Here is a 17,535-nt window from a genome sequence, read left to right as displayed (position 1 = left end):
GATCGTGAACAACAACCCCCTCGCCGTGCTCCTGCTGTGTGGGGGGCACTGGGCTCACGCACCTCACATGGGGGCCGCCCCCAGGACCAGGACGGTCATGACCGGACCTGAGGTCCACACAGGTTAGGAGGCCTGCCCGAGGCCCAGTGGCTAAAAGCAACTCGGGCAGGATCTCGGGTCGGCGTGACTTCCTGCCCTTCGCCACGGAAGCACCAGAGGAAAGCTCAGACTCGCAGGAACGTTCCTCGCCAGGTCGCCCTTGAGACAACCTTGCTGTGTTGCTCTGACAGAAGGGCCAGGAATCAGTTCAGCTGTAAGTCAGCCAAATGAAGAGATAGCTCACCGAGTCGTCTCGAGCTGGAGACCTCTGGCTGGAGCGGTGCAGGCGCCACAAGGGCACGCTTGCCCCCGTGTCCCCGGCTGCCCACACCCAGCCTGCCCACAGCCAGGTCCATGGCCCCGGCCACCGGCCACCAGCTGCCAGCCATCCCAGGGGATGGCTGTGGGCTACAGGGCAGGAGAGGTAAGGGCCAGGGGAGGGGAGGCCTGGTCCCCCATGGCCAGTCGCCACAGGAGCCCACACAGGCGGTCACAGAAAGACAGCAGCTTCGCTGACCTACTGACCCGCTTTAAGGAATCAGCTGTGGGCTGTTCTGCAAAGCCTGTGCCCTTCGGTCAGAGCGAGGCTCGTCGAGGCCAGAGCTCCGTGGACAAGCCTTGCCACCCCTGCAGCCAGAGCTCCCCGCCAGCGCCGGGGGACTGGACGCACCCAGGCCCAGCCCCTCCCCCAGGATGTGCCTCGTGCAAGGGGACATGAGGGACTGGAAGGAGTGCCGGAATCGGGACGAATTTCCCTCGCCGCAAAGGTTCTGTACTCATCTAACTAACTGTGATATCTAAGGTCTGTTAATTCACTCTCTCGGGCACCCGGATGGCAGTCAGTGGAGCGTCTGCCTTCGACTCAGGTCATCCCAGGGTCCTGGGATCAAGCCCCGCATCGGGCTCCCTGTTTGGCAGGAAGCCTGCTTCTCCCTCTCCCCCTGCTTATGTTCCCTCTCTCACTTGTCTGTCAAATAAATAAGTAAAATCTTTAAAAAAAAAATCCAATCTCTTAGACAAATCAGGATGCCTATTATTTAAAGCAATCCTGGAAAAAAAAAAAAAAAAAGAAGTCCTTCGGATCGCCAGCAAATGCTCTCCTAAGTGTCTCTGCACTGAGAGTTTGGGTCCCTGCGAGCAAGGCCTCCTCAAGCAGAGATTCATAGTCCCACCACGAGCTGAAGCAAAATACCACGGGGAAGGCAGGTGTGGGGACGCCAGGCCCCAGGGGCTCCCGTGGGGTCCCCGGACAGGGGAGAGGAGCAGAGGAGCCAATGGGCCAGGAGAGGAGAGAGTCAGTCCCCTCAGGGGACATCCTTGACATGACTTCTCCAGAAAGCAAAAAGGGAGAAAAGGCCACTTCCACTGGGGGGTCGGGCCCCACGCCCAGCCTCCAAGGGTCCCTGGACAAACACGGATGCGTCTGGAAGGCGCGCTCACCCCTCCCCGCAGAAGCGCGCACGAGTCCGTCCAGTGGGTCACCCTTGGAATGGAAGCGTGGAGGAGCCATGAGCCCGGAAAAGGAACCATGAACGCGAGAAGGAACCGTGAACCATGGACCCAGAAGCTCAGAGTCTGCAGACGCTGGAGAGGAATGCTGAGCCACTGGGACACCCCCCAACGGCCGGGCTCAGCACATGTGCTCCGCGGGTCGGGGAGCAATGAAGTGACACTGTACGGACCCCCAAAACGCATTTGCCCACGTCGGCTTCGGCGAGTCGACTCCGAGAGCTGCGCTCTCCCGTTATTCCACACTGGCCACCTTCAATTCCAAGCTAACACGCTGTTCCCTTCCTGGAAACACCGCCGCGCCTGGCCCTGGGTCAACCACTCTCCATATCACATTCCGTTCCCTTCACCCCCCCGGCCGTCAGACCCAGGTAGAAATCCTAAGTGGCCTTCCCTTAACGGCACCGTCATACTCCCTCTGAGAACACGGGGCGCAGACGAGTCAGGTCTGTAACTTCGCCTTCGCAGGGAAAGGAGCTGCTTCGCTCCCCCAGGAGAAACCCACCCTGAGAGTCAGAACGCGACTCACAGCCAACAGACGGGGCCCACCCGAGAACACCTGCTACGGCCTTCCTGGGACTTAGGAGTTGCCCAGTTACGGGTCCTACGAATCACAGACACAGAACTTATAAAACAGCAGCACAGGGTTACGTTTCCGGAACGCTTCTAGAAGCTCCCTCTCTCCTCTCCACCATCACTGTGGTGTGGGCGGACCCTCACCACATCTTCTCACAAGACCTCCAGGATCGGGAGATTCCTGGCCAGGAAGCCAAAGCGGGACCACCCCGTTGCCCAGGGCATGCGGCCGAGAACTGGTACTTGAACCGCAGACAGCTCCGAGGCGGCGGGCGAGGAGAACGGAGCCAGGCCCATGCGAGACGGCACAGGAGCTGGCAGGCATACGCGCACACTCACTACACTCGCACACTCACTACACTCACACGCTCACCATACCTGCACACTCACTACACCCGCACACTCACTATACTTGCACGCTCACTACACCCACACACACACTATCCTCACACACTCACTATACTCGCACGCTCACCACACCCGCACACTCACTATACCCGCACACTCACTACACCTGCACACTCACTATACTCACACACTCACTATACTCGCACACTCACTACACCCACACGCTCACTATACGTGCACACTCACCACACTCGCACGTTCACCATACCTGCACACTCACTATACCCGCACACTCACTACACCCACACACTCACTATCCTCGCACACTCACTACACCCACACTCACTATCCTTGCACACTCACTACACCCACACACTCACTATCCTCGCACGCTCACTACACCTGCACGCTCACTACTCTCACACACTCACTATACTCGCACACTCACTACACCCACACGCTCACTATACGTGCACACTCACTATATGTGCACACTCACCGCACTCGCACGTTCACCATACCTGCACACTCACTACACCCACACACTCACTATCCTCGCACACTCACTATACTTGCACGCTCACTACACCTGCACACTCACTACACCCGCACACTCACTATACTCGCACACTCACTACACTCACACTCACTACACCTGCACACTCACTACACTCACACTCACTACACTCGCACACTCACTACACCCGCATACTCACTATACTCGCACACTCACTAGAGCCCCACGACGGCCCCAGGTTCCTACCCCATCACTCTGCAACATGCCTACTCCGCTCCCTGGACAACCCTACACAATGCACCAGGTTTCACTGGGGGAAATGGTTTCTCTGTTACTTTGCCTCTGCACTGGTGGGTTGGTTCAGTAATACACGGGGGAGACCTTACGGCTGAAAAAAAAAAGTCTCCAAAATCAAGTCCATCCTTTCACAAAATAGAAAAAGAAGGAAGCAGGCAAGAGTTGGGGATTAGCGATGCTCCAGGGGGTTGTCCCCCGGTATCCGCCAGGAGCACGGGCCCGCCGGGCTAATGGAGAGCGGCTGCTGGTAAAGGGAATGAACGACTGAACTTACTGTCTTCGGTAATTTGCCTGTGGCACCGAGACACCACAAGTCATTTCTCTTTGTCTCTGCACTTGCTTCCTCTGATTGGGTCCCTGTTTCTGTCACCGAATGCCTCGCCCTTCCAGTCTCTGCAACAAACAGAAGGTTGGGACAACTTCTGCGGACGGTCACCCCGGCGAGCTCTGGTGATAGCGGAGTCCCAGATGCCGTCTCTCCTTTTCGAGATTGAAGTGTTCCAGCCAGAATTCTCGCCACCCATCTCCCCCCTCGCTCTCTGGGCTGTTTGCTTGCAAATTGGCTCGATTCACACCTTCTCGTCCCGGGGCCCAGAGTGCCGTCTGCAGGAGGACCCCCAAGGACATGCGCTGAGGGGCTTAACCTGCCTGCCCCACAGTAACCAATAGGCAGCTCGACCCACACGGAGCAAATCAACCACCTCCCCAGCTCGAGCTACCAGGCCGCCTCCCGAGAAGGCTGCACTGCTTATCAGCGTTCCCTCCACGGACATTTCCAGGGGATCCCACCCATTCCCTCAGCGGCTTGTGGTCACATTTATAGACACAAGGCGCGTCCTAACCTTCAAGCTTTCACTGGGGCTCCGGCTGTCACTTGCAGAGAACCTCTCCTTGTTCCCGCACCAGCTGCGGGGGGACTAGATGCTCACGTCCCCACCCACAGTCCCATGCTGAAAACCAGCCCCCAGAGTGCCGGAATCGAGAGGTGGGGCCTCTGGCAGGTGGTCAGGTCCAGACGGTGGAACCTTTCCAGGGTGTGAGTGCCCTGAGAAAAGCAGCCCAAGAACGCCCCCGGGTACCTTCTGCCAAGCGCGGACGCCATGAGAAGCCAGCCGTCTGCAGCCGGGAAGAGGGTCCTCACACGACCCCGACCTCGCAGGTGTCCTGACCTCAGATGTCCTGCCTCTGGAACCAGACGTGCATCCCTGTTGTCCAAGAACCCCCGGGCTATGGCGCCTGCTTGAAGCAGCCGAGCGGACTCGGAGAGCACCCACTCTCCCCGCCCTGGCCCTCACACCTGCTCCTATCCCACACCTTCTCTAACCATTTTTAAAAATGCTTGAAATAATCCTCCACCGGCCGACAAGCAACGAACACCCTTCTCGCCTTCGCGTTTGTTTACTTCCTCCCCAAAGCTCCATTGGGACTGCTCGGCCACTTGGCCACTCCTCACCGGCAGGACCTGCTCCGTCCCCAGGCACGTGGGTCGCTTGCACCCGGGGCAGTGTCGGTGCAGGAAGTCCGCCCGGGGCTGCGGCAGACCAGGGAGGGCCCAGATGAAGAGAACAGCAAGGGAGGGCCACTCTCCCTCCTCTGCCCCGACAGAAGCTCCACTGTCCTCAGAACAAGCACATAATGGATACAGAGTGGCGGGGACCCCAGGCCGATACATTGTAGACCCTCCCCAATCCGGTCTGTGCTCAAGCCGCAGATAGTGGAGCCCTGGAGATGCGATAAGACCCGACTCTTGTTTGTAAGAGTCCGACTTAGGAAAAACTACGTTTATCTCATTTGTGGACTTCTGGGCCGTCCCTAGTGCAATTCATTAAACAAATACTTGACACGCACCCATTATTTCAGGGCACTGCAGGGTACAGAGAAGACACAGAGTCCCTGCCTCCAGGGAGCCTCAGTTTAGTGGGAAAGACCATTCAAGAGCAGGACATAGTGAAAGAGCATGAAACGTGCCGGCCAAGGGACCGGGTACCAGGTACCAGGAGCACAGAGTGTCCGAATCTGCAGCCGGTCAGGACCGAGTGCTTCCAACGCCGAAGAAGGACACACGCCAGAGGCTAGAGGTGAAGGTGAGGAGGGAGGCGGGATGCAGGCTGAGTACAGAGACAGAGGGCGCAGGACAAGGCAGGCTGTGCCATCAGGACGGTGAGCCATGCGGTGACCCAGGAGGTCAGAAGAGAGATCCCCAACGAAGACACAGAGGGAAGGAGGTAGAAAAGGGGGTCAGGCGTGGTTGCGGTGGACAGCTCTCTGCCTTGGCAAGGACCTGAGCAGAGCTGTAAACGGGCAAAGAACACGGCACCTTCCAGGCAAGGCGAAGGCAGGAGAGCCAGGGAGAACACGAGTCAGCTGAAGGAAGGCAGTGAGGGGACGGCCCGGCTTCGGAATCGGGGGACTCCGTGTCACTAGAGTAACTAACACACAGAATGCACCTCCTGGGAGGTCTGACACACAGGACTCTGTGGTGCAGCGGGCAGTGTGGAACCCGTGGCCTGGAGACCTGCCGCCGGCCCACCATGAGAGGGCGTTCCCCGGGCCTCGGGCAGACGAGGTGGGCGCCCAACAGCGGAGTTCCGAAGTCAGGAAATACATTCTGTGGCCACCAATGTGCATTTTTCTTTTTCTTTTTAAAAAAAATATTGAATAGACTATACTATGCCATGCACATTGCCCGTGGAAAAAATAGTGGTTTGTGAAACATGTGCTTCGGCCACGGACATGTACAGAGGGATAGGACGTAGATGTGTGCGCCTGATCGACGTGTGACCTGTACGTGTGACTGTGGGGTCACCTTCCAGATCGCTGAAAAGCACAGGGCTAGACAATCTGCAAGTTCTTCAAGTTCTAAGATGCTCATGGTAGCCTTTAAATTCTACCCCACTTGACAGAGGCATGAATCCACCCAGACACGAATCTGCTGTAAAATTAAATAAATGGTAGGCACAGGGTGGACCTATCAACAGATGTGCCAAAACTGAATCGAACTGTTGATCCAGAGACAATACCCTTAAACGAAGTCTGACAAGAGTCTCCGGGACATGAGGACTCGGCGCCAGGCCAAGGGCCAGCCTCCTGCCCGACAGGCTTTCGTTCTCAGGTAGTTACGCACACACAGGAACAATGGTCTACAGAAATTCTCACATCTCGATACTCGAAGTAGGATTTTGACAGTTCCTTTCTAAAAGACTTAATGCCAAGCCTTATTCTTAACACCTTTATGAACGGCACAGTGCGGCAATGTACTGATCGTGTAGGACAGAGTTTTGAAACCCTTTACTGGAACAGGCGGCCTTCGACGGCTTGTGGCTCCTGACTCAGTAGATCTGTACATGATACGTCCTCGTCTGCCCAAACCACTTTCGAGAAAGCATCCTCCCAGTGAACTCCTTCAGGATTCCAAGAGAACACAGACAACAATATAAATTAAACCCCAAATGCCTTCCTGCTGGACGAGGCATTTTCCCTGAAACGCAAAGGGTAATTTGGGAGCATTCACGTTGGCGATCCGCATAAGCCAAGCAAACACATTTTGGGCAAAAACACGTAAGTGCCCGTTGCCAGAATCGTGCCACCTGTACTTAATCTGAGGACTCTTTTAACCGGAGAGCTCAGACGGCATGATAGATGTGATTTCCGGTCCCTTCCCCATCACTGCTCTGGGGTAGGCGGGGAGTCACAAACACCCACAGGGAGCACAAACAGGTGGCGTGTTCCTAAGATGAGACGAGAACTCCAGTTTTCTGACCCAGAAACCAGGTCGGCCATTTGGCCCTCAAACATCCAAGGGCCTCCCTCCATAAACACTTTTCAATCCTGTGAATGCTAATTCAAGGTCAAGCGAGTTGCCAGACCCTACCAGGTAAGATTCAAACTCATCCTGGGCTTGTTCCTGAGGCTCTGTGGGAGGTGCAGGGGACAGCCACCAGCTAGCTTCCTGTCCACACGGAGCAGGCTACTCTGCCCCTCCCCACCAGAAGACAAACTCCACACCAGGCGCCCCTCCAGCTGCCTCCGGGGCTGCCCACCCATGGCCCTTCCTAGCCCTTTACAAGGGGGGATGGAAAGTCATGTCCTCTTGCCCCCGGATTAAACGAGAGGAGCCCGAGGTCGAGAGGCTCCTGTGTCTGCCCAAGGTCACTTCAGTCAGAGGCCCGTGAGGCTCCGGCCGGGGCTCACACAAACTCAGCGTGAACCAAGTTGCTCCTGCCCAACACTTGAGCCGCCAACACGCCTCCGCGGGCGGGGACCAGAGCCACAAAAGACCCAGCCGGTGGGCCGGTGGCTCCTAGGCCTGCCTGAACAGGCAAATCCCGGAGTCTGAGCTCACCAGGAACCTGCGGGCTGGTGGGATTTGGGGAGGGGGTGGGAGAAGGCCGGGGATGGAGGAGAAGAGCGAATCCACGGGGGCCCGGGGGCAGGTGGGGGTCCCACTCTGCCGGCGCACAGCCCTGGAGAGGAAGGACACCCCTCCCCGCGGGCCGACCCCCAGGGCACCCCTGCCCGCCTCCCCTCCCCCCGTCACTCGGCCGCAGGCCGGGCCTGGCGACCCCCGCCGGGCTCACCGCGTGCGCAGCGCCTGCCAGGCGGCGTCGATGTCGGCGTACAGGTTCTTCTCGGAGGGCTTGCCCGAGCTGACGCCGTAGCCCGAGTAGTCGTAGGAGAAGATGTTGCAGTTGATGCGCGAGCCCAGGCCGATGTAGAAGCTGCACATCTGGCCCAGGTCCACGGCGTTGCCGTGCGAGAAGAGCAGCGTGTAGCGGCTGGAGGGCGCGCAGCGCACGAACATGCAGCCCAGCCGGTTGTCCCGGGCGGTGCGCGAGAAGAAGACCTCGACGGCGTCCAGCTCGCGCTGCGAGTACTGCCAGTCGGCGCGCTCGCTCAGGTGCAGGCTGCACGCGCCGGGCCCCGCGCCCGCGCCCTCCTCGGGCTGCTGCGGCGCCGGCTGGGCCGCGGCGGCGGCGGCGGCGGCGGGGGCCGGCCCGGGGCCGCGCTGCTCGGGCGCCAGCACCGTGTAGGTGGGCTCGGGCGGCAGGAAGGCCAGCTTGGCGGCGATGCGGCTCGGGCAGGGCGGGCAGCAGAAGAGCCAGCACAGCTCGCCCAGCGAGAAGCCGTTCATCCTGGGGCCTGGCTCGGGCATCGGGGCGGCCGGGAGCCCCGCCGCTGGAGGCCGGGCGGGCGCGGGCGAGGACGCGGGCGGGCGAGCGCGGAGGGCGGCTGCGGCCCGCCCGGCCGGCGGCAGGAGGCGGGAGGCGGGCCGGGGAGGCCGGGAGGCGGGGCCGGGGCCCGGCAGGCGCGGCGCTCTGAGCCGGGGCGGGTCAGCGGCGGCCCCGCGGCCGGGGCGAGGCGCGAGCGGCCGGGGCCCGCGCGCGGCACACAAAGCCGGCGGCGGCGGCCATGGCTCCAGCGCGCCGCCCCTGCCCCCGCGCGCCCGCCGCCGCCACTTCCGGGTTACCGCGCGCCGGCGCCCCCGCGGGGACTCGGCGCGGGGCCGGGCACCTGGGCGGGGCTCCCCGCCGCCCCCTCCCTCCGCGGGCGCGGCCACCTGCCGGGCCAGGGGAGCGCGCGCCCGTCCCCGGGACGCACAAGGCCCCAGAGGAGCCGCGTGTCCCCGGGACGCCCCTGCTCCCAGGCCTGCACACCCGCAGCTGGGCCGACCCCACGAGGGAGCGTGGAGGGGACGCGGGCACCTGCCCGGCCCGGGGAGCGCGCACCCGTCCCCGGGACGCACAGGGCCCCAGAGGAGCCGCGTGTCCCCTGGACGCCCCTGCTCCCAGGCCTGCACACCCGCAGCTGGGCGGACCCCACGAGGGACCGTGGAGAGGACGCGGGCACCTGCCCGGCCCGGGGAGCGCGCACCCGTCCCCGGGACGCACAGGGCCCCAGAGGAGCCGCGTGTCCCCTGGACGCCCCTGCTCCCAGGCCTGCACACCCGCAGCTGGGCCGACCCCACGAGGGAGCGTGGAGGGGACGCGGGCACCTGCCCGGCCCGGGGAGCGCGCGCCCGTCCCCGGGACGCACAAGGCCCCAGAGGAGCCGCGTGTCCCCAGGACGCTCCTGCCTCCTTTCGGGGTCTGTACAGGGGCAGCTGGGCCGATCCCCGGAAGGGACAGTGCAAGGGCCGAGCGCATCCCTCCGCATCGCTCCTCTCTCCCTTCCCCAAATCCAAGTGCGGTCGCGGATGGGGGTTCTTGGGGATTGACGGAAGGTCACATTAATAGGTGGAGGAGCGTGGACACACACGGGAAATACTCGGTTTGGGGGTCTGCGCTTTCTGAACCGGCCCTTCCTCACGTCTCAGCACCGTCGGGTGCCGCTACTTGAGGAACGAACAGTCCGCGCAGGAGGTCCCCGTTACAGGAGGCCGTTTCTGCACATGGAGCAACCATGTTACCTTCCCCGGCGCGTGATTGGGCCTTTAGGGCGTCCCTGTGTCTGCAGGAGTAGACAGGGTCGCTCCTCCGCGTGTACGGTGCGAGGTTGTCCTCTGTGGTCCCGCGAGCGGCGGACTTCCTAGTGTCCAACACAGGGCTAGTTTCTCTAGACTTGTCTTGGGTCCAAGACTTTTAAGTGATCTCCATCATGAAAGATTTCTTATAATGACTCAAATCCACTGTAATCCTGGCATTCACCTTTAAGTGACTTTTCTTTTTTCAAGTATAAATCCCAGTGTCTGAAACCGACCATATTCTGGTGCCCATGTCCCTGAGCCTTCTATATTTCCTTTTTGCCTCCTGATTCGGCAGCTGAACTTGCCTCCTGATTTGGCAGCTGAACTCCCTTTCAGGAGCTGAGAGGAGATCCCCTTCCCGGGCTGCGGCAGGACAGGACAGTGAGAGACAGGGCGGCAACATTGCCTGGCTGGGCGGGTTGTTCTAAGTGACAGCCGTCCTGAGAATGTTAACTTTTGCTGTGGCTTTTATTTATTTTTTTAAAAGATTTTATTTATTTATTTGACAGACAGAGATCACAAGTAGGCAGGGGACAGGGGATAGCAGGGCCCCCCCCCCCCCGCCTCACTGAGCAAAGAGCCTGAAGCGGGACTCAAGGTGTTCCATCCCAGGACCCGGGGATCACAACCCGAGCTGAAGGCAGAGGCTCTATCCCACTGAGCCACCCAGGCGCTCCCTTGCTGTGGCTTTTAAAGGAGGAGTGTTTCTGAGCACCCTCATCTAGATGAATTTGCTCTTCAGATCACAATAACCTTCAGGACCTGGCTTTAAGAGACCATTTCTTCACGGAAACAATCTCGGTCGTTTCGGAATGATCCAAAAACTTAGAGGAAACCTGGTTGGTAAATCTTTCAGACAAAGCATCTCTGAGTGTATGCTAAAGCAACTCACCCTTGGTGAAGTTTTACCTAAAACCAGAATTTTAGCTTCATAAGATTGGGTTCCCCTCTTTTTTTTTTTTTTTTTTAGTATTTAATTTATTTGACAGAGAAATCACAACTAGGCAGAGAGGCAGGCAGAGAGAGAGGAGGAAGCAGGCTCCCTGCAGAGCAGAGAGCCCAATGTGGGGCTCGATCCCAGGACCCCGGGATCATGACCTGAGCCGAAGGCAGAGGCTTTAACCCATGGAGCCACCCAGGCGCCCAGGGTTCCCTTCTTTAAAAAGGTTTATAACTCAGTAAGCTTCTGTGTACTTCCTTAGGTATGTACTTAGTTTCTTGTATTCAATTCTCGTGTATATGTATGTAATGTTTTTTGTGCTTATAACACCCAAGATTTTTTATGCAGCAGTTACAAAGATGAGTAAAACAATCCCTTCTCTCGAATACCTTACAATCTAATTAGAGCCTTGGGAGAAGCTTCAGAACAGTTTTTCACATGCCTCTAAAGAAAAAAAAAATCAACTCCCCATAAAAGCTAAGGAGAGCTGGTCTGGGGATCCCAAAGGGGGCCGAGACCCAGTCCCCTGCCCTCAAGAAGCCTCAAGAATGCATCCTCCTGGGGCGCCTGGGTGGCTTGGTGGGTTAAAGCCTCTGCCTTCTGCTCAGGTCATGATCCCAGGGTCCTGGGATTGAGCCCCACATCAGGCTCTCTGCTCGGCGGGGAGCCTGCTTCCTCCTCTCTCTCTGCCTGCCTCTCTGCCTAGTTGTGCTATCTCTCTGTCAAATAAATAAATAAAAAAGAATGCATCCTCCTAAAGCAGCCAGGACCGGTCACCTGAACAATATTCCCTGTCGCTGAATGTGTAGGTTTGTTATTTAATTGGCCCTTTTCACGCCCAACTTTTCCTGAACTTTTCTTCTGTTTTAATCTGCCTGACGTCGAGTCGCTCAAGATCTAACTCAGTTTATAAAAGTGAAACTGTGTCAACCGTGTAGAGGAGAATGATCATTTTTTATTGGTCATAAGCGAAGGATACTCATGCTTAAAAAGTGAATCTAGTTGTTCAAATGGACAGTAAAAGAAATCTAAAATATATAGCCTGTTTTAATTTAGGAGTGGATGCCCTGTGAAGGCAAGGATCGTGCTTATTGTGGTCGCCACTGCTCCCCGTCTCCCATCCTATGCCTGGCAGAGAGAAAATGCTCCGTAAATATTAATTAACTCGGTAAGTTAAAGAATGAGTGGGTGATATGATGAGTGCGCCGAGAGACAAGCCGTCTTCTGGCTTGTGTGTTCCTGCTGTCAGAGTACAGGCTTTGAGGAAGGTAAGAGCAATCGTAGCCAACACCCATCACAGTGTGTTTCTAGCCTGTGCCTGTCCTCCGGCTAAGGAGCTCTGGCATCCCTCCCCACCCCCACCGCAGTCTGGCTAACTCACAGAGCTGGGGTTTTGTTCTGGGTGACAATGTTCCCAGTTCAGAGACACAGTCTTCCCCTCCCCCGCTGTGAGAATGGCCCAGGTTCCGGCCAATAGTCTCTAAGTGGAGAACTTTGTGGGGGAAGGACTGAACAGAGCCAGACTCATCTGGAATGCTTGCCCCCTCGGCTTGCAGGAATTATTGGAGCCACAGCAGCAATCTTGCAACCATGAGAGCGAATTTCGTAGCTGAAGATGGTGGACAGGAGGTGAGACTCTGAGCCTTCCCCGCAATGCTGAACAGCCGCCCAGGCTGCCTTTGTCTGGACTTCTCGTTAGGTGAGAAAAAGAAACCCCTTTGTCGTTGTAGTTGGATATTTTGTTACCTGTCGCCTGAGGTAGTGATTAGGATCCGCTTCAGAAACTAAAAGCAAAAGATCTTACGTTGCTCTCACCTGCTTCCTCAGTGAGGACAAAGAGCACCGTGTCGTTCAACAGCGAGCAGTTACGCTTAGATCCCGCTTATGTCCCAGAGAAATACTAAAATATGACGAAATGTGGGATAGAGTTTGGAGGAGATCTACTAAACCAACACATCTGAAATGTGGGGGCGGGGGAAGCTTATAATTTGGGGGAAAAAATAGCATAAATGACACTTTGAGTTCCAGGGAACCTATGCCGTGTTCATTAGGGGAAGGGGCTTGCCGTTCCGTGGAGAGCTTTTGGAGGCAAAATATCTTTTCCCAGAACCCTTTTCAGCCTGAAGGCTCTTATCAAAAGTGTTGTAAATGAGGTTACTGGAATCCAGCTGGGGAGAGAGCTCATCGAGCCAGGGAATGCCCAGAAAGCAAACTGCCAGAGATAAGACTCAAAGAAAGAAAACACCGTCCATCCACAGATACGTGTTGTCCCAGTTCCGTCTGTTGCCTGGGTGACTGTGTCTTCAAACCTGCCGTTGGTATTGGTCCCACCTTTAGCCTACTCCTGGATCCCTAACGGGGTCCCCGGCACCGCTGAAATGGCTCACACTACTGGGCCTAGGTCAACTACCTAAGACAGGAGCTGAGTCCTTGGGGTTCCACCCTGTGTAGTCAGCACCAAACATTGTGTCCTGCCACACCAGAGAGCTCAAAACATCTGTGTCAACTGGTTGGAATTCCAGTGCTCCCAAGTTCTAATCCCTTTTTAAAAATACGCAAAGATGTCATAGACGACATTAAGCAAGTAGTCTTTTTATTTAAAGTAGAAAGTGGGACTGGCCTGTTACATGCGGCGCTTGCAAATCTAATTTTAAAGTGATAATATCATGGCATTAATCTTAAGGGTGTTTTGTTTGTTTGTTTGTTTTTCAGAATTGTGGATAGCTACACATTAATCAGTGTACATGAATGATTCATCCATGGTGTTATTCCAGGGACTTGATAACAACAAATACTGAAAATATACTTTAAAAAATAGTAACACCAAAAAAGAAAAGTAATACCAGCATAAGACCACGCAGAGGGAAAACAAAATGACTTACTGTTTATAAGTATTTACTGTACAATTAAGTTGATAGATCAGTGTGGATATACTAATTCATTCAATCATTGGTTAAATATTTGGAAAAAAAAGATAAAATTCAATTCTGATGCATCAAAAAACTCAAGGATTTTTTTTTTTAAGATTTTATTTATTTGTTTGACAGAGAGAGAGACCACACGCAGGCAGAGAAGCAGGCAGAGAGAGAGAGGGGGAAGCAGGCTCCCTGCGGAGCAGAGAGCCCGATGCGGGGCTCGACCCCAGGACCCTGAGATCATGACCTGAGCCGAAGGCAGAGGCTTAACCCACTGAGCCACCCAGGCGCCCCCTCAAGGATGTTCTTAATGACATCGAAGGACAAGCGGAAAATAGAAATGAAAATTTATGTATTTTGAGCATAATATCAAAGGCAGAAACCACAAAAGAAAAAAAAAGATCAGTGATTTGACTACATGAGTTTTCAGTCTTCTAAATACAGAAACATCTACAAATGATGTGTTGTGGGAGATATCCTGTAAAAAAGTCCTCTGGGGAAGAGGAGAGGAGGGGAGATACATGTGAAGGGAAGCTGATGAGTGTGATTTGATAATTAAGGCATTTCAGTGATGAGTTGATGGGCACGTAAGGCTGTGATGTGTTATTCTGTACTTTAGACGAAAGTTTGAGATTCTCCACACTAAAAAATGTACACCCTCTAATCTTCAGAATTCTGAAGAACTAGGCAAAAATATTTGCTCTAAGTTCATTTAAAATAAAAGACCCCGGAGCACCCAGGTGGCTTAGTCAGTTAAGCGTCCAACTCTCAATCTCATCTCAGGTCACGATCTCAAGGTCTGGAGTTCAAGCCGTACACTGGGGGAGCCCCGCACTAGGCATGGAGCCTGTTTAAAAAAAAAAAAAATTAACTTTAAAAAACACAAAAAACCAACAGGGAAAAGGGGCAAAATGCATGGACAAGAATTTTATTACAGTGATCAGGGGCGCCTGGGTGGCTCAGTGGGTTAAGCCTCTGCCTTCGGCTTAGGTCATGATCCTAGGGTCCTGGGATCGAGCCCCGCATTGGGCTCCCTGCTCAGCGGGGAGCCTGCTTCTGCCTCTCTCTCTCTGCCTGCCTCTCTGCCTACTTGTGATCTATCTCTCTCTCTCTGTCAAATAAATAAATAAAATCTTTTTTAAAAAAAGAATTTTATTATAGTGATCATAGGCACTATAAGAAAAAAGGATTAATCTCCTTAGCTTTTTCAATTTTATTTATTTATTTGAGAATGCACGCATGGGGGAGGGGCAGAGAGAGAATGAGAAGGGAGGAAGCAGACTCCTGCTGAGCAGAGAGCTCCATGCGGGGCTTGATCCCAGGACCCTGGGATCATGACCAGAGCCGAAGGCAGACGCTTAACCTACTGAGCCACCCAGGCACCCCTAGATTCCTTAGTTTTTAAACAGCATATTTTAAATACATACATTAACCTTCTTCAGTTGATCCAAAAAAACTTTTGAAGGAGGTCAACTACCCGGAACTCTGTGGGACGTGGTGTGGAAAAGCAAGTGCTCTGGTCTACAGCCTTCTGGCGGGCGTGTTCATCGATGGGCTTTCTAGAAGGAAACTTGACAATACATACCGGAGGACTTGAAAGCATACCACATCTATAGTCAAGAAATTCTGCTTGGAATGTAGCCTAAGGAAATAACTTGTTTTGAACATAGACTTTTAAACAGTAGGATGTTTATGACAGCCTAGTTTATAACAGCCAAGAAAAAAACACGGAGAGCATCAAAGCCTAAAGTAAGTGATAACACGTTCGGACGAAGGACCAACGTCCGTCGTTAGAACAGAAATTGAGGGACTGCGTTTAGTATCATAGGAAAACATCTGTAATGAGCTGGATAAACACAGAGCACAAAATAGGTACAACCCCATGTAAATATACTTTAAAAGTTTAAGCTTGGGTGGTGGTGGGGGGGGGGTGAATCTGTCCCTGGCCAGTGAGATTACAGAGTTGTTTTTTTTTTTTTTTAATTTGGTTGATTGTTCATTTCTGGTGTGTACATTCTGTAAGTTCTAGGCATGTCCTATTTTTATAATTAGGTGGGGATAATGAAGGTCATTTTAAGCCAAACAGGAGAAAGGAAGAGGAAAGAAAGTGCTCCAGAGTAATGAAGATGTTCCAAGATCCTTCAGAAGTTAACATCCCAAAGATTGAGTAAACGTTCCACTCACTTGGGAGTAAGATGCTGTTATGACAGCTGAGGTCAGCGGAGCTTGGCTAAGACCTACTATGCACCAGGAATGTGTGGTTCCTGCCACAAATGCAAGGAGAGATGAGATCCCAGAGGACCTGTTTTTCTTCTCTCTGCTTCGGTGTCTGCGTTATCTGATCGTAGGACCTTTCTTGGGGCTGGTACGTGTGCCCAGCCCAGGAATGCACTTCCTGTCTGCGGTGTTTCTCTGCACGGGCTTCCTCCCTCCCTCTCCACCCTTCTCTGACTTCCTTTCCCTGATGATGAAGCTGGGTCTCCGTGACTGCGGCTGCAGTTTGGAGGAAGAGCCAGGACTCACAGTCCTCTGTTGGCCCATGTCTCCTGATCTCTTCCTGCTTCTCCACGGAACTGCTCACAAACGTCGTCATCCGCTGGACCTTGTCCGCGCCTGGCACTCTGTCATGGCTGGAGGGTGAACTTCCTTCCCTGCCTGCAAGTGCCTCTTCTTCTGCCCCCCTTCCTTCCATCCCACTGAACCTCTTCCACATTCTCTGGTTGCCCCCCCCACATCGGACCGCCCAGGATGGCCTAATGGACGGTAGCTCAGGTCTATCGCATTCTTGCGGGCTCCTTCTCACGCAGCCTCCACCACCCTTGTAGTCCCTCTGCCATGCCCACTTTGCTGGGTCCCTTCCCTGGTTCGACCAAATGGTCCACAAAACGTTATCGAGCACCCGTTCAATGCAGGAAAGAGCTGGGAGATCCAGATCTCGTCCTTTTTAAAAAACTGCTTCTCTGTGGTTGAGTGTAGTAGAGTGGGGGATAGCTTGGTTCAGTGCAGTAGCTCAGGGTAGAGCGTGGGACGGACCGGATTAGAGTCCAGACGTTACCACCTTGGGCAGATTACTTCTCTGACCTCTGGTTACCCCATCTGTAGAAGGCAGTGACCGTACCTCTTAGGAAAGAAGTGCCTTGTAAACTGATACAAGCTCAAAGGTCAGAAAGGCAAACACTTGTGCAGGCTCGAAACCCAGCCCCTCAGAAATAGCTTACTGCACCCTTCCCCCACCCCAGTCCTGGGCTTCAGGACTGATAAGTCTTGTGACTTTACGTCCTTGGTGTGGATGTATTGAAACTACGCCTTCAGTCAAAATGACCCTGGTTTTCAGTCCCCAGAGTGGGGAACCCAGATGCCGAGCCCCCCTCGGCCGGTCATAATCCGCGTGTTCTTGATCTGATCCCCGGGTTCCGGCTTCCCAGCACAGAGACGCATTCTGCCCCTCCACTGCCTTGAATTCAGGTTCTCCTGTGTTTGCTCCGAGGAGCAGAACACGGTAGGCGTGATTCTGCCAGACTTCCCACGCTGGGTTCCAAGAAGCCTCCCAGCTTCTGTCCGACCCTCGGGATGCGTTTCTTTTGGGGAAAGCTGGCTGCCATGCTGGGAGGAAACTCACGTTATCTGCAAGGAGAGAGACGTCAGAGTACCCCCAGCCCCTGCAACCCCGGGCCGGGAGGCGGACGCGCTCCGTGGCAACCCTAGCCGCCAGCTGACTCAGCCTTGAGAAGGACGGCACCTGGGAACCGCCTAGCTAAGCCCGTCAGCCCGCGGGAACAAGGGGAGAAATCGTCTTGACCCCCAAGCTTTGGAGCGATGTGCCGTGTATCCTAGACAACGGGGACCAGGATATCTGTCATCAAGACACTGA

General features: G+C 55.0%; 1 protein-coding gene and 1 long non-coding RNA gene across 3 annotated transcripts in view; one reads left to right on the top strand and one right to left on the bottom strand.

The window, feature by feature from the left end:
* ABHD17C (abhydrolase domain containing 17C, depalmitoylase) overlaps positions 1-8,603 on the bottom strand; it is a 40,782-nt gene extending 32,179 nt beyond the window's left edge. Inside the window, exon 1 of the mRNA XM_046008408.1 lies at positions 7,924-8,603. Within this exon, the coding sequence (XP_045864364.1) occupies positions 7,924-8,498 (575 nt within the window). The 5' untranslated portion in view covers positions 8,499-8,603. The remainder of the gene's footprint in view (positions 1-7,923) is intronic.
* A 526-nt stretch (positions 8,604-9,129) lies between these two features.
* LOC123943910 lies at positions 9,130-14,468 on the top strand. Of its 2 annotated transcripts, XR_006818701.1 has the most exons (4): positions 9,130-10,190; positions 11,806-11,917; positions 12,306-12,448; positions 13,462-14,468. It is a non-coding gene; the product is annotated as an uncharacterized LOC123943910 (long non-coding RNA). The 2 variants fall into 2 exon arrangements; XR_006818700.1 differs by lacking the exon at positions 9,130-10,190 and having other exon boundaries at positions 11,438-11,917.
* Positions 14,469-17,535: the final 3,067 nt, after the last annotated feature.

Source organism: Meles meles, chromosome 6 (genome assembly GCF_922984935.1).
Source record: "Meles meles chromosome 6, mMelMel3.1 paternal haplotype, whole genome shotgun sequence".
NCBI lineage: Eukaryota > Metazoa > Chordata > Mammalia > Carnivora > Mustelidae > Meles > Meles meles.
This window is presented reverse-complemented; position numbering and strand designations above follow the sequence as displayed.